Raw genomic sequence first — 21,490 nt, forward strand, 5'->3', positions numbered from 1 at the left:
GCCTTGACCGACTTCATACAGTACCCTCCAGTACAAAAGAACAACTATTATACGCGAATCAGTCAAGTCCGAGTGAGCAGACAGGACTGGGCCGCGAAGAACACTTTCCGATGTGCCGTGACACATGCAGCGGGAAATGGAGAGGTCACTTTCGAAAAGAAAGGTAAGACTTATGCTACATCATATTTAAATGCCTTTTTAGGAGATAATTTGGAATATATATATATATATATATATATATATATATATATATATATATATATATATATAAAAAACAAATGTTTTTTAATTCAATTTATAAATAACAAAAAATGTTTTAAATTTGGTAATTACTGAATTTGGAATGTAGTTATTATATATATATATATATATATATATATATATATATATATATATATATATATATATATATATATATAAACTAATCTAGTTAATAATAACTAGATTAGTTTATATAATAACTAATCTAGTTATTATATATATAATAACTAGATTATATATATGTTATATATATATTAACATATTCTATAATTGCAACCATTTTTAATTTTTTGATTAATTAAATTTATATATTACAAAAAATAATAATATTTTGGTAATTACTGATAAATGATATACTTAATCTACTTAATTGGGTTACTATTGCCAGTAAATTGAGGCGGAGTACTGTACAAAGCAGAATGTCCTCAGTGAAAGAACGTTTTAGGTTTTACAATGCAGTGAACAAAGTACTACAAAGCCACTTCCAGTCACATCTGATTCAGACAAGAATAATAATATAATCACAAATTGCTGCTCATTTTTATATAAGAAAATGTGATGTCCTTATTAAAAATAGAAACTTCACTAATTTTAGTTATAACATTTTTTGTTGCTATACTAATTTAACAATAATTATCCTTTTATAATACTATTAATGCAATAAATACAGATGTTTGTAACAAAACACAAGAGACAAAACGGGAACTGAATTAAATTTGTGGAAACAAAAAAATGTTATACTAACAATAATTAATTAAGTCAATTGTAAATAGCTAAAGCATTATAAGTCTCTAAGTTGATCTTTTGTGCATTTTCCTGAGAAATGTTATGAGAGGAGCCTGTCATTTGAAAGGAACATGCACAGAGAAGAGCATGAAGACAAAATGTTTCTAAATGAAATAGCTTGATCTGTACATCAATATGTTTAATTTCATAAGAGGGACAAACCAAAGAGTGAGGTGGAACAAGAAGGCTGACGCTCTGCTGCTGATCTTTGTTAAACATTCTTTGCTTGTATACTGTCTGTCCTCTGCACCCGCAATGTGATCTGCTTCTTTCCGTCTATCTGCATAATCCGAGTTCTTCTTGACGTCAGTCTGACGCCACTTCCACTGCTTGTTGATTATTAACATTACATCTGTGTTTGCTTGCCAAAGCAGTCAATGTATATGCAGAAGCAAGCATTAAAGCTCTGCTGTTCTATTATGGATTTTTTTTTACTATAAAATCTTATTTTTATTTGTTTAATCCACGCAATTTAGTCAGAATTACACTAAGTGTTAATCTGATGAGCGTAATCACAATTTGCATGTGTGTAATTGGCACAGAATCGTACAAAAAAAGCATAGTCTATAGTAATTTTATGTTTTTTTAACATTGCTTCTGCATATATATATAAATTAATCCATGCTTCTGCATACATATATATTTGTGTATATCTTTGTTTTTCAGTGGTGGTTCATAAGATGCCAACTCTTAAAGTTGTGGCCTTCCCTGAAGAGAAAAACGAGGCTTCCTTCTCCTGCGTTGCCAAAGATTTTTCACCAAAAGATTTTAAGATCAAATGGCTGGAAAATGACAAGGAAATCACCGAAAAAATATATGAAATCCAAACAATTACTCCTAAGGAAAGAAAGGATGAGAATGGAACTACACTGTACAGTGCAGCAAGTTTTCTCACACTGCCACCCTATAAGGGGACTGGCACCAAGATGACATGCAGGTTTGAGGGACAAGGTGAAACACTTCCAACATTCACAAGTGCATCTGTGTCTTTCAAAGAGACAATTTCACCTGGTGAGTAAATTCCTCCTTTTTCTTTTACAAAAAAATATGTTAATGTGATTGCATTGTCTGACTATTGCTGCTATTTCTATTCAATAATTCTTCACTAATTCCTTACTTGGCAGGGGTGGGATGTCCTAAAGCAGATGTGGAGGTAAAGATTGAAGGCCCCACAATGGAGGACATGTTTTTATTCAAAAAAGGAACTCTGATGTGTATTGTCAATGTAAACGAACAATCTACCTATAATATTTCGTGGGAGAACCAGAATGCAGAGACAATATTTGGAACCTCAAAATCCTTCCCTCGCGCTGACGGTGTAATAAGTGTTCCACTTGAGATAAATTATGAGGAATGGAGCCAGGGGACGACGTTCGACTGCGTTGTTGAAAATGCCAATTGGCCTGAACCACTGAGGACATCCTACGAAAGGACTGTTGGTAAGAAAATTAACCAGCAAACTGTTCATGAAACTCTGTTTTTAATTCTCTTTAATCCTCTCATTATGCCATCAAACATGTTATGAGTGTATTTTGTAACAGAGATCTTCTCCAGTTGTGATTTATCTGTGGAAAGGAGCTCTAAATGTTCTCTTACACTTGCAGGAGGACAGACTCAACGGCCTTCAGTGTTTATGCTACCTCCGCTAGAACAGACTAGAACAAGAATGGTGACCCTGACTTGCTTTGTGAAAGACTTCTACCCTCAAGACATTTTTGTGTCTTGGCTTGTTGATGACGAAAAAGCAGACTCAAAATACGAGTTCCATACCACAGACCCTGTAGAAACCAGTGGATCATATTCTGCTTATGGCCAGTTATCTCTCACCCTTGACGATTGGCAAAACAGTGACAAGGTGTTTAGCTGTGTAGTTCACCACGAGGCGGTGACTAACGCAACTAACGGTATTATCAGGTCCGTTGCGTACAAAATATTTGAAAAAAGCAACCTTGTCAACGTAAACATGAACATCCCGGAAACCTGCAAGGTCCAGTAGATGTTACTATGTGTCGCTGTGTCTTCTGTTGTTTGATGTTTGTTGCTTGTGATATGACATTGTGATTGTCTTTTTATTGCTTATCAAAAATCTAAATAAAAAAAGCTCTTTGCAACTCAGTTGATGTATGTCGCATGCTGTTCAAGTCTTTATTCAACACATATTTTGTGCTATATGTTTATCGTGTCACAGTGCTATCCTAATGCAACACAAATTAGGTGTAGCTATTACCGCGTTTGATAACCTATCGCACTTGCCACATTATATATTTGTTCATTGTTATTTGTAGTCGGTGCATTGTTTGTGTGACTTGTCTTTGTGTATGTGTTTCCTCTACTGGGTCTTGCACCCCGTTCACAAGTAATGTGACTGTTTGAGGTCGATCTCCAGCTCTCTGGTCTTGCCATCAAATGATTAATCGATTAGTTCACAAGCCAAGTCCTGCCTGCCACACCATTGATGGAGACTTTCAAAAGCAATTCAGGATCATTGTAGCGTGACTCAAACCAACATAATCAACATTTTACACAGACATGTAAAACAATTGGGCCTTATGGAACACTAATACATTAACAAGACGTATGCCAATATGATTCTTTTAATTTGTCTATTTTAGACTTTGACCAAACTGATTGATTTACTGACAAGATCCACTCTGACGTGTGAGGTGTTAACATAAAGTAGCCTTCTGAAAATATAATTTGGTCTATAATTTGGTCATTTGTCTCATGAGCTACTAGCTGCGTTTGTCAAAAGTGTTAACTGAATCATTATTGTACAGTATATCCAGACTTCTACCAATGGAAAAGTGGAATAGAGGCAGATGAAGATAACATGGGAAGCACAGCCCTCACCTTCATCCTTCTCTTCATCATCACTCTGCTGTTCACCATTGGAACCACTGCCTTCAAGGTAATGAGGAGTTTTTCTGTTAGAGTTGTAAACAGATTTCAATTTTACCAGAAAGAGGCAACTGAGTCAATAGTTGTACGTATTCAAACAACACAGGTGTGTTGACAGAAAACTGCTCGAACATGAAGAGTGACCAAAGGTTCATACAGGGTATCGACGTGATGATAGTAATTTACAGTAAATAACGTTTGACCACATATTGTTGCTGTGATATGTACTTTATTTCATGTGGCAATCTCAAAGATTTTCATTTAAATAAATGTATTTTAAGTCACTATTGCCGAAGGCAGTAACACAATGGGGACTGAGTCTATGGCCCACTGAAGAAAGTATTGTAATAGTTATATATTTGCAATATACATGCTACGTCAATGTTTTACTCTATTCAATACACAGAAAATGGAGTACACATTTCTGAAAACATGAAGCTTTGCCACTTTAACACTGACCAATAACAAAAATTACTATATTTTACATATTGTATTTGTATGCAACAAAAGCTAAACTATCAATGAATAATAATACATGCATGTCAAGGGGATGCACACAATAACAGCAGTACTTGTGCAATTCAATGCTTTGCAATATTATAAACTAAAAGTCACCTATTAAAGCATAAAGGTTTTTACAGACTATATGACAGAGGTGTTGACTCAACTCTTTGGTAGCCTTTGGTATACTGAGTTCAAATGTTGAGCCCAAAATACATTTAAAATGTCACCGCTATTATATTAAACTGAATAATATGTATTTATTATGTTATGTTCATCCTGTAACTGTGGATTAGATGGATAGGTATAAAGATATACACTTTATTAGTCCCCAATCCCCAGTAGCGCCGAACACTTTACAGACACCAAATGGAATAAACTAAACACACAAAATAAAATATAAAAACAACAGAGATGAAAGATATGTAGAAAATAAAATGTTAATGTGTGTGTGTGTGTGTGTGTTTTATTTAAATAAAATAAAACACACACACACACACACACACACAATAGAAAACAAATAAAATTAACTGTGTAGAGTGTGTTAAGGAAATTAAATACAATCAAATGTAAACAGTGTGCAAAATATGCTATATATATATATATATATATATATATATATATATATATATATATATATATATATATATATATATATATATACATATATATATATATATATATATATATATACATATATATATATATATATATATATATATATATATATATATATATATATATATATATATATATATATACATACATACACACACACACACACTAGAGTAGAGAATACAAATAACTGTGCAGTGTGTACGGAAATTAAATTAGGTTTAAACAGAGTGTGCAAAATGTAAAGTGTGTATGTGTAGTGTATATGAAGTGTGTGAAGTGTAAATCAACATAAATATAAATGTGTACAGTGATTAATTATTAATCAATTAATTAGTCCACAGAGGATCTGGCCAGAGGTGATTTGTTGTGAAGTCTTATTGCCATAGGAAATAAAATAAATTATTGTATCAAATAAGTAGAACAAACTGCAACAGAAAGCAGTTGTAACATTTAATTTATTCCATATGTTGATACTTTTATTTTACAAAAGTACTAATCCATGTATTTGTTTCTCTCTTTTCAGGTTAAATGAAACATGATGAAATTTGTGTTTAAAAACAATTGTTTGTTTCATACATTTCTTCTCATAAACTCTATGTAAGTAATCCCATTTGTCCATTTTCATTTAAATTACAAGAGCTTTCTGTCTTTTTGGAAAATAAATCCTGAAATGAAGATAATGTTGCTCCTACTTCTTTTCTTTCATTATTTTGAAAGTGCTCATACAGCCTGTAGTTTCATGATAAACAGTTAATAATACACGCAACACTTCTTCATTTCGTTTTTCAAGCATTTTGTCTTTCAAAAAATGACCCTATTATGCAACAGGTCCTTATCTTCATCACCTCCCTCGCACCTGGAATCATCGGCCCGTGTTCAAGTTAATATGAAAATTTGGAGATTTGCAGTTTGTAAGTTCTCGGGTCTAATATTAACAGAGTCGAGATCTGAAACCTGTTAATGTCATGAGAAGCCAAGTAAAATCCTTCTGAAAACATGTAAAGTGTTATGAGACATTTAAGTGCACTGTGTTTCTCTAACTGACACACCTGCTGTCAGTGATGCATCATTGCTCTTTGCGTTGTTTCACTTCTGTATATTGGTTCTTTTTTGGGACCTGGGTGTTACTCAATGCTTCCGCTTGCTGCTAGCCTTGATCGCTCTCTCCTGCTATGCTGCAACATCTGCGCAACAGCCCCCAGCCCTGTATCCACCTGACTGTAAGACACTCGACACAGTAAAAGTACAACTCTGCCACCTAGCCTAAATACAAATATATCATATTTCAAACTGAGAGAAAAAAGTTATCTACTTGACCAAGAGCTGAAGGTATGTATGATTGAAGAGATGAAAACTGCTCATATTTGAAAAATGTGTACATCTAATGTTTACAATGAGGCAAATAACAAAGTAACTATCTCCTCTTTATCTCAGAGAAGCTGGTTGTCTCTCCGAACATCACATTACACGCAGTCTGGGAGGGTGAATTCGGGACCTCACCAGTCAGACTCATCTGCACCATCAGAGGATTCTTTCCAGAAAAACTGAGTGTGGAGTGGGAGAAGGACAACGAACCCTTAAAAATGAATCAAATCCAAATGAAGCTGCAGGGTATGGAGGAAATGGAGAAAACCTTCAGCCGAAGCACTGAGATTGAGCCAAATATGACTGAGTGGTCACAAGCCTCACAATTTACGTGCAAGTCCATTCACAACGATGAGGAATTTATAAAAACAATAGATATCTGTCAGTGTAAGTATGCAAGTCTACTTTATCACAGCACAATATAGAAATTAATTGATGTATCGTAAATGTTTTAGGACAAAAATGCATGCATTATTGAAATGGTTTGAATTAGATTAACGTTTTTTTTCTCTCCTGCAGATCATGCAAGGGCCCCTCCGTCCATCCAGGTGGAGATTCCCGGCTTCAAGACAGTAATGTCAGCAGACTCCACTGTAAAGGCAACATGTTTCGTCCACACTCTTCTTGATGCCAAAGTGACCTGGCTGATGAATGACGCTGTCACCACGGGTAGCGCAGTGAGTGAGCACAAGAACACGACTCATTTAGTCAGTGAACTGATGGTTCCTTCAAGTCAATGGAAACAACTCAAGTCTATAACATGTAAAGCTGACCATAAGTGCTTCACATCCACGATGAGGACTGTGACTATTGCAGGTAAGACAACTATACACCATGAAAACCAAACGTCTTGTGAAGACAAAGCGCATAACTGAGTGAATTCTATTTGATTTCCTTTCTGCATTGCCTAGGCCCTGCAGTTACAGCTCCATTGGTTGAGATCAGGAGATCTCTCAAAGATTTGCTGAAAGGAGACAGTGCTGTGCTGGAGTGTGATGTCACAGCACGCTCGTCACTCGAGCTGGCCGTCACCTTTCAAGCCAACAGTGTTGACATCTCTGACAAACAGTATGTTGAACTTCCTGAAGCCCCAGGCCTCCTCTCAACCAGTAGAAGTTTCTCTGTTCCTTCAAGTTATTGGAAGAAAGACACAAATTTCACCTGCAAAGTGGAACAAGGATTCTCCAGCAGCTTTGAGTCAAACGCCACAGGCCATTTCTTTGGTGAGAGGAGTAACTCTTATTCACCTTAGTAGCAGTTGATCTCATGTTTCACTCTTAGTCTATCTGTAATAGACACTTCATTGATTAATACACGCACTGATTCATTTCTCATTTAGCTGACGCATCAATGGAACTTCTTCTGGCCCCCAGTGAAGAGTTGGGGTCACAGAGACTACTATGCTTTGCCTGGGGCTTCAACCCTCAAATTAAATGGTCTTCTAAGTCCCAGCCCAGATCTTCATCAACCGATGACATCAGCATGGGTAAAGATGGACGTGTGGCAGTAAGCAGTCAACTCCATGTCCCTCACACAGAGTGGAAAACTGGGAACGCCTTCACGTGTGAAGTATCTGACAAGTCTCTGAACACACACAAGAAAAAGAAAATCAGCCTCTGCTCAGGTAAGAGGAGTGTCACAACCCCAGATGTCCACAGAACAGTGAGACCACCAGAAAAGTGTTTTGGATGGAATTTGAAGTATGATATCCAATATGTCTTAATATATTAAAGAGGTATTTTACATCAGCGGTCCCCAACCTTTTTTGCGCCACAGACCGGTTTTGTGTAAGACAATATTTTCACCAACAAGCTTTCACGGTGTGGGCGATTAATATGCAGTAATAAAATGATGCAGCCGGCATAAAAACTAATATAAAGTGCATGAAAATACCATTCACCATAACGTTAAACCAGTGGGAGCCCTGAGCTTGTTTCTCTGCAACGAGACGGTCCCATCTCGGGGTGATGGTACACAACAACACCTGACATGTTATTTATGTCCAGTCTACTCCGTAACTTAGTTCTGAGCGCTGTCACTGCAGAAAACCCCACTTCACAAAGATAGGATGTTGGAAATGGAAGCAGGGTTTTCAGTGCTTTTTCGGCGACCTCACGGTATTCTGCCTTGATTTTAATCCAGAACACCGATAGAGTTTAAATTTACTTTTTAAGTATCATTTGTGGGGTAACCTAACACGTGACCTCTTGACATGTGACAAGACATGTGTCATGAGGCTCAGAGGCACAGACTGATCTATCCTGTCATTTAAAAAAAACAACAACCATCTTTTCGATCTTGATAATCAATCAACATTTTTTCCTTTTTTGCTTTCTGGTCGACCAGGTACCGTTGGACCCTCGGACCGCTGTTTTATATGCAGATTTTTGATGTTGCTTCATGACCCTTTTTCTTGTTTCCTGTCAGCTTTTTCAAGGGCCCCTCCGTCCATCCAGGTGGAGATTCCCGGCTTCAAGACAGTAATGTCAGCAGACTCCACTGTAAAGGCAACATGTTTCGTCCACACTCTTCTTGATGCCAAAGTGACCTGGCTGATGAATGACGCTGTCACCACGGGTAGCGCAGTGAGTGAGCACAAGAACACGACTCATTTAGTCAGTGAACTGATGGTTCCTTCAAGTCAATGGAAACAACTCAAGTCTATAACATGTAAAGCTGACCATAAGTGCTTCACATCCACGATGAGGACTGTAACTATTGCAGGTAAGACAACTATACACCATGAAAACCAAACGTCTTGTGAAGACAAAGCGCATAACTGAGTGAATTCTATTTGATTTCCTTTCTGCATTGCCTAGGCCCTGCAGTTACAGCTCCATTGGTTGAGATCAGGAGATCTCTCAAAGATTTGCTGAAAGGAGACAGTGCTGTGCTGGAGTGTGATGTCACAGCACGCTCGTCACTCGAGCTGGCCGTCACCTTTCAAGCCAACAGTGTTGACATCTCTGACAAACAGTATGTTGAACTTCCTGAAGCCCCAGGCCTCCTCTCAACCAGTAGAAGTTTCTCTGTTCCTTCAAGTTATTGGAAGAAAGACACAAATTTCACCTGCAAAGTGGAACAAGGATTCTCCAGCAGCTTTGAGTCAAACGCCACAGGCCATTTCTTTGGTGAGAGGAGTAACTCTTATTTACCTTAGTAGCAGTTGATCTCATGTTTCACTCTTAGTCTATCTGTAATAGACACTTCATTGATTAATACACGCACTGATTCATTTCTCATTTAGCTGACGCATCAATGGAACTTCTTCTGGCCCCCAGTGAAGAGTTGGGGCCACAGAGACTACTATGCTTTGCCTGGGGCTTCAACCCTCAAATTAAATGGTCTTCTAAGTCCCAGCCCAGATCTTCATCAACCGATGACATCAGCATGGGTAAAGATGGACGTGTGGCAGTAAGCAGTCAACTCCATGTCCCTCACACAGAGTGGAAAACTGGGAACGCCTTCACGTGTGAAGTATCTGACAAGTCTCTGAACACACACAAGAAAAAGGAAATCAGCCTCTGCTCAGGTAAAATTAAAAAATCAATGCTTGAGAATAAATGAATGATTCAATTAGCATGCGCCTGTTTTTTTTCTCATAACCATTACTTGATGGGTTTAATTTGTTACCACGTCAACGTCACATTCTTTTTGCAGTAACTCCTGCATCATCTCAGAGAGTTGGCGTATATGTTCAGGGACCGCCATTCGAGGAGCTTCAGAACAAGGGACAAGTGACTATCACCTGTCTTCTGGTCGGCCCTTCTCTTAATGATTTCTCCGTCACCTGGAGAGTAGGTGGGAAGTATTATTCCCCAAATGTCCACAAGGAGTCTCCAGTGAGTCACAGCAATGGGACACAAACTTTGCAGCGCTCCCTCAATGTGTCAGCGGGGGATTGGCACACATTTGAACCAGTGTCTTGTGAGGCCAAGCACCGATGCTCCAACCAGAGCTATGGGGACCATATAACCAAGAGCAGAGGTAGTGTTACGCAGAAAAAGCATGGATGTGTTTCTTTGTGATTACTTATAGCCATTTCTGAATTTGTAGAGCTTCAACATCGACAAGAGTGCATCACAAACTATACATTACAAAACATATAAATTGTGTTTTTGTCTATGTTTTTATCGACTAAATGATTTGATTAATTGTACTTTTTTCTTCTTTGTGTGTTTCTCAAGAGCTGTATCCACCATCGGTGAAGATCATACAACCAACTGATTCTGACCTTATTACCTCGGACGTCCTCGCACTTATTTGCCTCGTCTCTGGATTTTTCCCGTCTACCATCATGGTGTCCTGGGAGGAGAATGGCCAGAGACTCCCTTCAACTCACTTCACCAACAGTCCAACATGGAAATACACAGGGACGGACACATATTCAATGAGCAGCAGACTAAGCACATCACAAACTGTGGACAGCAAGTCTACGTATTCTTGCGTCGTCAGACATGAGTCATCTGAAATGCCTTTTGAAAGCACTATAAAGGATGTGTTCGGTGAGCTGTCAATTAGCATTATTTAAATTAACTGATGTAGTTCATTTTGTAGATAGAGATCAATATAGAACCAGGGCCATTACAGATTTATTTGATTTATTGCATCAGCTAAAATAAACACAATGAAAATCCTATCCAACACTGTTTACTTCTGTGTTTTATCCACCTTAGCCTGCCCTCAATGTTATAGCTCAGTGGCAGTAGTGTAGGCACAAAGATAAAGGAGAAAATAAATGTCAGAACATTTGCTCTCACTTGATTAAATTGGTTTCAATTTTAGATTAAAGCATGATAATACAAATGTTTCTTGTTTTTCTCGCTCCTTGACCTTCAGCAAAACAAATGAATTGACAAAAACGTTTCATGACTCTTTTCTCCAGCCACAGTGACCCACAGCAAACCTTCAGCGACCTTGCTCCAGGGCTCTGGTGAACTTGTGTGCTTGGTCTTTGGCTTCAGCCCTGCATCCATTGATATCACTTGGTTTCTTGATGACACCAATGAACTGTCGGACTTCAACACTAGTGAACCCCATAGAGGCTCAAATGGGAAGTTCAGCATTCATAGTCACCTGCGTCTGTCCCAAGTCATCTGGTTACCTGGTGCAACGATAACCTGCAGGGTGACACATGCAAACATCACCCTATCTGTGGATCTATCTAAACCAGGTGCTGGTTTGTCCATGAATCCAAATATTTCTTACACTCTACAGATTGCATAATATGTTAACCACCTATTTCACACATTTCTGAGTATGTTTAGCAACTGCATGGATTATTTTATTATTATTTCTTCCCAGCTCCTCTTCCAATGTAACAAAGTCTTGTTAGCTAACAAAACTTACAAGTTATATTTCAGTTACAGACTCTTTGGAGAACTGTGATTTCTTCAATGACATCATACATGCTGAAGGGAACCAGGACACCGGTGTGGAAAGCTGGTATATGGCTTTCATATTCATCATTTTTTTCCTCATCTCCATGATCTATGGTGTCTTGGCTACCATGATAAAGGTAAGATAAAACAGTATTGTATTTTAACGTAATGATCCAGGAACTCAATTGTAATTTCTGTTATGTTCAATATTATTATTCTGGAATTTAAATATTTTGGGTGGTTTAAATTTAGCTTACACATATAAATTCAAACTACCCAAACTATTCAAATGCATTTGTTCTAAACTATTACAAAATGTTACCAGATCCTGACACATTTCCTATGTTTTCTCCTTTTAGACTAAATGACGATGATCTCAGGACAGATCCCACTTCATGATCCAAATGTGGACTTTTGAAGATTTTTTTTTTATAGTTTTAAAGTATAATTGATTTTGTGTTATGGAACTAGTTTTGTTTCTTTTTTAAGTTTCAGGTATATGTATTCGGTGTGGCATGTATGTAGTGCATCTGTATCTGTGTAAGAGGAAACATGACAATACAGCAATAAAAAATGAAATAAAAGAAATGACTTTGAGATTCAAATATGCAATGGTATGATGACACAAACAGTATTGATCATCTGGGAAAGGCTGAGCACTACAGTATACCACGTCACAATATCAGCAGCATTGTATTACTCAGGTTGACCGCTAGAGTGAGACAAAGCTCCACATATAGCAGTGGTGAGTCGCCACCTCGAAGTGAAACAGTAGTTGTGTCGCAATTTGAAGATACTGACAGGTCTGAACTGGACTTTCTAAAAGGTATAGTACAGAGGTGCATTCAGTTGACAGCACAAACAGAGACTGTTTATTTATCTTCTCCTCCACACACACACACACACACACACACACACGCACGCACACGCACACACACACACACACACACACACACACACACACACACACACACACACACACACACAGTCTTTGGGTTAGAGTTGCATGTGTCTGCATTTGTGTACCTTGTGGGTTTAATGGAATTCACATCTGGGAGGGACGACACATCCAGGCTTACAATTGGCTACCTCGAGAGTGATCTGGCACTGTGTGTGCCCTGATTGGCCGGGGACCCTTTGGCAGCCGGCCCAAACCTGTGACGCTGTTGCTGGGATGGAGTCACAGCATGCTGCTGCCAGTCTAAGTGCCAAGGCACCAGCAACAGAGAAGCAGGGCGTCATGCCCAGCAGGCTGCCTGAGAGCGTCTCCCTGTCTGACACCCCCATAGCCTCCCATCCTCTTATGCCAAGCCTCCCTCCCACTGGGTCCTTGCTTGACCCCTTAGGTGTGTCTATATAAACCAGGGACAAGTAACAACCAAACATATTAACACACATAAGACCTATTATCTTGTTACAACTACTATTAAAGCGTCACTGATGGAGGGACACGGAGGCCAACGGTAGACGGCTGTGGTTGTTTTGAGCAGCGCCCAACGCGTTGAACTGAATGTGAAATAGTGCTGGAAAGAGAATACATGTTCAGGCAGCTTTACCTGGGATATAACGATGTATCTTTACTGTAAATTGAAATTGCTTTCTAAACTTTCTTAAACCACATCAGTTGAAACAAATAGAATGAAAATATGGGAACAGTGTTGTTACATTTATCATGTCATGACCGACCGACCATAGTGGATCAGACGGAAGTTACTCTGCCTATCTCGAGTTTTCACATGAACAGGCAATTTACACCAACCACATTATGCCACTGTGCGTATCCTGGTAATGTATAACATTAACAATAATGATAATACAAGCTGCCATTGAATTAATCCTAATATGTTGAGATGCCAGCGACATGGGCTTTGAAAACCTCTGAAGCAAAGTTTCAGAACTGTAAAGAATTGTATGACCGACATGACGTTTAGATTGCCCATTGGGTATGTAGGCAATGCAATAAGCGGTGTCCTATCCCCCCACGTGTATGCAGGCGGGCAGTTTCAACCAGTAAACCACAACACAAACACTGCACTGGTAGTTTGATTCTATGGTGTCGTCATTGTCGAGCAACCAGCGAGTATAGTGTATATGAGGGCCTGTTTAGATATCAAGTGTAGCTGCTTCTCAATAAATATTGAAATCCCTGTTGGAACAAATCAAAAGTAGCATGTGTAATTATAATGCAAGTAATTTGTATTTTCGTTATAAACACTTCCAGCAGGTGGCAATATTCTACTAATCATTTTTGATACAATTCAACATCACCAATAGGCCTTATTTACATGAGACATCTTTACACGTCACAGTTGAAGCACACGTGTGAATGACCAAATGAATGATGGCTGCTTAGCGGGAATAAAACACAGTACAGTAGAGTCACTGCAAAAAACACCAAAAAACACCAGCTTAAACACGTGACCACCGGGAAATAACTACAGCGTCAATTTGAAATTGAAACTCAACAGTAAAACGGGGACAGAAGTGACTAACTCCCTCAATGAACAGCCCGAACGGCGGAATTTCCAACGATAAGCTAAAAATAAAATCCATGTAAACCACGGCCTCTTGTAGGTTATTGTTTCTTTATACTTTAACCTCATCTAAATAACGTACTGGGCAAGTCAGTACCTGTTGGACGTCATTCACCTGCGTGGACTGTGGACAAGAAAGGGTGGGGTTGAGAATAATTTCCTGTTCCAGTGGAAGATGGAAAGGGAAACACTGTATTCAAAATATACATTACGTTATACCGCACATTAAACATAAACTGTCTTTATGACCAAACTGAACATGTATACCACACTGAACAACTTGTGTGTTCTATGCTCTTTAAAAAATATATATTTATTAAATGTGTATTTAATGCAGCCCAATGACTTCATCAGGTGCTTAAAAAGAACAAAGCTATTGCCATTATTGTAAGTAACATCTGTTAATTTCCTTTTATGATAAGTTGGAGTCTGCTGTGAACAAATGCCCATTGGATAGCAGTTGGACCTACCCGATAGGATCACTTTTCACACTTGATTATTTAGGGAATTTCCATTCAACTTGTGGCCTCTAAAAACAAGTGAGCTCCATCAGTGATGCCTTTGATGTGACACAGTAAAGGGTAAAGGACGTTTAACTTTTGATCATGCTTGTATCCGCTTGAATCCTAGTACTGGGAAGGCTTCCTTCTGCACCGGGCACACATGAGATGCAGTCTATATGCAAAACCAGAACACGCTGTGACTTCAATGGATGATACCATGAGATGACACTTTAGTTATTTGTTGTTCATACTTTCACATTAATTAACATGTGAATTATTTTAAAACAAGGAGGGCAAACCACTGTGAATCATGAAAGCATATTTTCTCTAGATTAAGAGTTGTGTGAGTTGAATCGCCAGTTGACCACTGAATAGATACACAGTGTAACAGACAGCGATAGAGACATATGGATGGGAGAAGCAATCAAGTGAATACATGCACCCCAACTTCAAACTGCAGTTTGAGATGTTGGGTTCTGTGACATAAGCCCAAGAAAATGAAATGTGGCATCACATATAGTAACAGTTTCTAGTGGCAAATGTATTTTCACATGACTATTTATTGTCACCAAGGTTTGTTTTTTCTGGTTCATTCTGCTCAAAGAAAGTCATCTTAACATATTACATAACCTCCAGACATGGCCGTGCACTTATTCACGAAATTAATCCTGCAATTGTATATAATGCTGTCGACATATGGTATATATGTTATGGCAGCAGCTTCACAATAAATGCATGGGCCTATATGCACTAAACGGAGAAGGCATAGAAAGGTATTTTTGAATAGCATGGTGAAGCAGAGATATATACATAGTTATAGCTATAACTATAGGCTGTATCAGTTGAACACAGGTACCTGCAGGTATAATTGCCTGGTGTCATAGCACCCTGTATTTTTGCTATAAGGTTTCACTGGTTTATAGGCAACAAGGGCGCGGCTTTATCCCTACTATTGATATGCACGCGCCTAGTTCACCCAAGTTAAACAGGTAAAGGCACATGCACGGCCTACTTTTCCCAATTCTATCGCTTTATATGCGGAGAGAGAGGCGGGAGATGGTTTCCCCTTCCAGACTGCTGTGCCAATGCGCAAACAGTCCACGCCGTGGGATCGTTCTCCCCCAAATCGAGGCAGCGCTCGAAACGACCATGCGATTGAATGACGAGCGCGTCATGCTCGTCTTTCCTCCTCTTCTGCTCCGTGCGATCAGTGGCTCTGTGTTCCGCAATCCCCTGGGATACTGTACCGCCCTCAATGGCTCTGCTATCGGCGCTTCGCTCGCACTGAATGGCTGCCCGGAGCAAGGAACAGCGGGGAGAGAGAGCGCTGCGTGTCTCCTCCTTTGAACCGACGCTCTGAGTCTGCATCAACATCCCGGCGCGGGGGTGAGTGTCTTGCCTGCCGTTGTGTGAGGCGACCTGCCGGGGTCATCCGAGGATTCACCGGCGGCGGCGACGGTGGCGGAAGGAAGGGAGAGGGGGAGGGAGGGAAGGCGGAGGGGAGAGGGGTCTATGCCGGTGTCCTCAGTTAGCGCCGCGGATTTGGGTTGATGAGGAACGGTCCAGTAGATACGGGACAATTAAAGTTTGGGATAAATTGGCTCTGGGAAGGGTCGAGGTTGGCACGGTCCTAAACTTTTTTTTTTTTTCAAACGGTGAAATAAATGCACCTCGTCATCAACTTGGAGTGGCACAATTTATAGTTTCATTTTATACTTTAATGTAGCCTCCCTCTCTCAAATATGCAGAAACGCGATGGCAGTCCGTTTTTTTTTTTTGGTTTTTTTTGGCACGGGCAACACTTGCGAGCGCCGTTTGTAAAGAACTGTGCCTTGTTGTGCTCCCACCCCCCCGCTCCGTGCCGCACTGGTTCCGTCTGGCTCGCCCTCAGCTGCTGCGTGTCCTGGGATGACCTGTTGATGTCGGTAGAATGGAGAATGGCAGGGGGAGCGATTTCCCCCATCACCAAAATATTTAAATAAGCAACATTTGGGCTTGACAACCGGCGTCGCAGCGCAGCTCCCTCGTCCGCACAGGCAGTAAGTGTCTTGTTTATACATTTGAGTGCGGACTCTCGCGGAAATGCTTGACATTGTGCAGCTGAGCTGAGTATGCATGAGGTGGATGGTGCGCCGGGGCGAACCCAAAATATTTAACAGTAGTGTTAGCTTAGCCATTAGCCACCTCTATAGGCCTGCTGCGGATGGGAGGTGGTATCAAACATGTCAACGCTGCCAGCCCCAAGTGGAGAGGGGGACTTATGGGCACCGCTGAGTCCGCTGGGGGGGCATTTAGATTGATATACTTGAATGTCATTTGACGGCACGTAAACGGGAACACGCCGTCGCCCTCACCCGGGTATCACCGAGGCTTGCTGCCATTGTGTGTCGCCCCCCCCCCACTTCCACCCCCGCGGCTCCGGTGCCAGCAGACAGTGGAGCACTCCCGGCGTGTAGACTGGCACACGGCGCGGTGTGTTAACGAGCTCCTTATCTGTTCCCCATTACCCGGCATCCTTCCCCCCGTGGACACATGTCTTTACACAGCCAGCATTTTTAGTCGGGCACACTCATACGGTTACACAGGCACAGCACATGGAAGTTCAGAAGTTTTGAAGCTCATGATGTCTGTGCTGCCCCCTTCCCCTCCTCAGGTTATATAAGAATAACCACGAATCGGGCCTAGTACACATGTCTTGATTTGCAGGCATGGGCACATGGGAACCAGGAAATGCCTATAGAGTGGATGCATTGTGTGCCAGCTGCACCAATGACTCCACATTAATCGTCCACACAGCAGTGTCAGAGCCCATGCTGCTTTCAAAGGTGAAACTGGATCAACTGGAAAGTATTCAGACAGTATAAGTTCTGAAATATGTTGACAGCCGTCCAACCATAACATAACATAAGCCCGTTGAATGTGGGCAAAACATTCTTCAAGCTTACCATGAAAAGTCTAAGATCTTAAGTATGTTGTGAGTATGTATGACCTACTTTCCCCACCAGGCTGGTTGGAATAAGCCACAGGGTGAGTTTGGGTGAATTTCATTCGTTCACATTGCTGCGCTCTATATATTTAATGGAATAAGGACCTGAGATGCTCCCTCTCATCTCTGCAGGCCTCACTGCCCCTCCTTGGTGCATACACACACACACACACACACACACACACACACACACACACACACACACACACACAGTCACATTCTCTCTCACTGTCAGGGCAAACTGTGCAAACACACCCTGCTCTCAGCCCTGTGTTTGTGTGTCTTTATGTGCACGCATGTGTGCTTACTGCGGCTCGCCAAACTGTAAACAAGCAGTATTGTCTAATGTCTGTGTGTGACTCAGTGTGCCTTTTGTGGGTTTGTTTGAGTTTGTGTGTGCGCATCTGTGTTTTAGTATGAGGGAGATGGAGCTTGAGTGAGACAGAGACAAAGAGAGCATTTCTCTTTACCCTGGAGCTTGGCGAGGTCCCAAATGAAAGGCTTTGGATATGATGGGGCGGCTCACTCCAGCCCTCATCAGTCAGTCACACCAAAGTTGGTTGTATGCCTCTTACAGGGTGGCCTTCAATCAGTTTGTTCTCGCAGTTTCAGAGATTGCTTTTGTTTGGTATGTATTGTCATGTGTGTCTGTGTTTTGTGTGTGTGTGTGTGTGAGTGCATGCAGCTTGTAGCCATGCAACATTCTGAAGTGGTAAAGCATTCGTGAGAAAAGCACCTTCATTTAGGCCTGTACACTCATCTGTGTATATCTGTGAGAACCTTTACGGCCGGTTGCTTTAAGTAAAGGTTTATGGCCAATGAAATGCCACCAAGTGGGCTTATCAATGGATCCGTTGTCTTAGCTGTGATTGTGGAGGTAATATGGTGCATGTGGGTACAGAGGTCAAATTATGCTTATACATGTGAATCCCTTAACTGAAGGGTAGAATCATCCCCATGCTATTGTCTAGAATGAGGTCATGTATACAAATTCTGAAACATAAAAGAAAATGTCTTGTGTCTTTACATATCCTGACACTGAATACAAAGCTTGATCTCACATAATCCAGCTGTGCCATAGTCTGTTCACAGTGTGCATATCCTCAGCAGAGCAATCTTTGGTACACTTTAATTAAATATTGACATTCATAATATAGGAATCTACGTGATGGTGCAGGGCAAGGGGGTATGTTTGCCTTTGACTTTTTAGAAAAGTGAAGGGAAACATGCTATGTGGAGTTTGTTTAGGCACATAGAATAACAGCCCTTGGCCCAGTTATCTAAGGACACATGGTTTTATAGCTCATAGAGGACAGAAAATAAAAAAGGCTTTTACTGAGACTGCTCCTGGCAATAACAACTACTGCAAGGCTAAAGTGACGTATAGGATTAATGCAACGTAGAATATCCCTGGAAGCTTCACCAAAACTTTGTTTTTAAATATTAACCTCCTGGAGCCTGCCAAAAACCTCCAGTAGGACTGTGTGAAGAAATATTTGTGGTCTATGTCAGTTGAATGTGCCAAGGGAAAGAATGCTTATTTGGGACTTTTTCTTCTCTGGAATAGAGGTGTTTCATAGTGAATAATTTGGCCTTGTAGTAATAGTAACAATAAAAGTCAACTTACTTTGGATTTAGTGTATGTTTGGTATCACTTTGTCCGAGTGAAAAACTGTCAGACGTTTTATTGTGTCTATTAATGTAAGGGTCTGACATTCCTCACCTGTTTTGTTTTAGGTCCGTTCTCCGCGAGCTCTCCTTCTTAACACAGCCATGTTACATTACACCTCCTCCTTGCAGTGCCTCCTGCTTCTTACACAAAAGACACAGCACAGGATAAAGCAGTGTTTGTCATTGTTGTGAATGGCATGCTCAGCTTATCCCACCTGGAAACATGACCCTGCCGATGGCCATAAAGCAGTGTAAACACTAAAATTGAAACCCTGTTGAGCAGTAATGTGTATGACCTGCATGTGCTGACTCGAGATATAAACAGCAACCGCCTGATCCTTCCAAGTGAAACTGAATCTATGTTTAATAACCAGGGTTTATAACGTATACATAGGGTGTCGCTAATTGTGAATGTGTTGTTTCTCTCTTTCCTGCTCACACTTTTCAATTCTTTCTGTTTTTCTTTTCCCCCCAACTAGACCCTTTGGTGGTGTGCGTCGGCGCACCATGGCCCAGACCCTCCAGATGGCGATCCCAAACTTTGGCAACAATGTCTTAGAGTGTCTGAATGAGCAGAGGCTGCAGGGCCTCTACTGCGATGTCTCCGTGGTGGTTAAGGGCCATGCCTTCAAGGTACTGACGGGACAGCGAGGAATTATTGTTTTTAAATGGAAATTACACTGGTGTTGAAAGTCCAGGCTAAATTTAGAGAAGCTAAGGCTTGGGTGTAAACAATTAGTCCGGTGGCTCCATGGCAGCCTGGCTGTGTGGAGGATGGAATGCCAATGTACTTCAAAAGAAGTGTTGTTTGGACTGTCTGAAAACAGGTGGCGGTCATGGTAACTTTTGTAATGTGTGACTTTTTTTGTGTAACTTTGTAACTGGGTAGTCCAACTTGGACTGATGATACACTTTCACACAGAGCAGATTTTCATCTCAGTACGATTTTTTAAAAGAAGGTTTTACTGAATTGTTCCTACCCAGCTGAAGGTTTGGCGATAAGTTCAATCACCCGTTGTAGTCTTCACTTGGAATGACAACCGGACCGCTTCAATTGCATGTCATTTCCTACTTTGTCTGGAAAGACAAAGGGCTAGATTGCCCCCAATTGCATTGCCCTGAGTCACAGCTGGATGCCATTCCTCACGCTTATCTTGGCAGATTTTCTTAACCGTGTCCGCCCTGTAATCTTGTTTCAGCTCCCTAAATGAGCCCAACACTAAGAGAGCTGTCACTTCGATTGTGGTTTTCTTTGGGAGAACATCAAATCAGTATTTTAGGATTCACGTTATGTTAAAGACCTATTGAATAAATTAATACATATATGGTTGGGAATAAAACAACCATACTTAAATATTGATTACATTTACCAATACTTGGCATTAAATGCTTGCTCAATGGTTAATATCTTTTGTGTGTTGTTGCATCCCTTAATTTATACTCTAGTGTAATTAAACTATTTATTTTTAGGCAAAGTCTAGTTTTGGTACTAAAACTTAATTAGGGTCTTGTCAACTTGGAATGATTTCCAGCCAATTCAGTACATTTGTCTCCTGTGTCCTCATAGCAAGAAACTTTTTTTGATTTTAAATCATGAAGTGAAAAGAAGCGTACATACCTAAAATCTAAATTCTGCCATCGAATATTGTTTCCTAAATTCTGATGGGACGATTTATATATCCATATTTTTCTCTTTTTCAGGCCCATCGAGCTGTGCTGGCTGCGAGCAGTTCTTATTTCCGGGACCTTTTCAGCAACAGCAATAGTGGAGGTGGTAGCAGCAATGAGACAAGCCCAACCGTAGTGGAGCTCCCATCGGCTGTGCAGCCCCAAAGCTTCCAGCAGATTTTATCTTTCTGCTACACAGGCCGTCTCAGCATGACGGTGGGGGACCAGTTCTTGCTCATGTATACCGCCGGCTTCCTGCAGATACAACAGATCATGGAGAAGGGCACTGAGTTCTTCCTCAAGGTAAGGCTGAAATAG

At 40.4% G+C, this 21,490-nt stretch overlaps 2 protein-coding genes and 1 gene segment (V, D, J or C); all 3 read left to right on the top strand.

Moving 5' to 3' along the window:
- Positions 1-31: 31 nt before the first annotated feature.
- On the top strand, positions 32-3,162 carry LOC137791940 (immunoglobulin heavy constant mu-like). The segment is given in 4 exon segments: positions 32-163; positions 1,714-2,058; positions 2,172-2,486; positions 2,652-3,162. Coding segments are annotated over 3 exon segments (1,038 nt in total).
- Positions 3,163-6,558: 3,396 nt separating this feature from the next.
- LOC137791941 (uncharacterized) lies at positions 6,559-11,956 on the top strand. The gene is made up of 11 exons (XM_068587156.1): positions 6,559-6,816; positions 6,949-7,245; positions 7,341-7,652; positions 7,769-8,053; positions 8,857-9,153; positions 9,249-9,560; positions 9,677-9,961; positions 10,090-10,416; positions 10,617-10,934; positions 11,315-11,602; positions 11,793-11,956. Exons 1-11 carry the CDS (start codon positions 6,648-6,650, stop codon positions 11,954-11,956), a joined length of 3,054 nt encoding a protein of 1,017 aa, XP_068443257.1. The 5' UTR covers positions 6,559-6,647.
- Positions 11,957-15,973: 4,017 nt separating this feature from the next.
- On the top strand, positions 15,974-21,475 carry LOC137791939 (nucleus accumbens-associated protein 1-like; the record flags this gene model as incomplete). The annotated part of the gene is made up of 3 exons (XM_068587155.1): positions 15,974-16,233; positions 19,984-20,137; positions 21,206-21,475. Coding segments are annotated over exons 2-3 (396 nt in total), but the record flags the coding sequence as incomplete, so codon positions are not given.
- Between the last annotated feature and the right edge of the window lie 15 nt (positions 21,476-21,490).

Source organism: Clinocottus analis, unplaced genomic scaffold, assembly GCF_023055335.1.
Source record: "Clinocottus analis isolate CAN_PGR_092001 unplaced genomic scaffold, fCliAna1.0.p SCAF_207, whole genome shotgun sequence".
Classification (NCBI taxonomy): domain Eukaryota; kingdom Metazoa; phylum Chordata; class Actinopteri; order Perciformes; family Cottidae; genus Clinocottus; species Clinocottus analis.

Coding starts and splice junctions, on each gene's coding strand:
- LOC137791941 (XM_068587156.1), top strand. CDS start 6,648: ATGAATCAAATCCAAATGAAGCTGCAGGGTATGGAGGAAATGGAGAAA. Junction 10,417..10,616: donor CCATATAACCAAGAGCAGAG/GTAGTGTTACGC, acceptor GTGTTTCTCAAG/AGCTGTATCCACCATCGGTG. Junction 11,603..11,792: donor TGTGGATCTATCTAAACCAG/GTGCTGGTTTGT, acceptor GTTATATTTCAG/TTACAGACTCTTTGGAGAAC.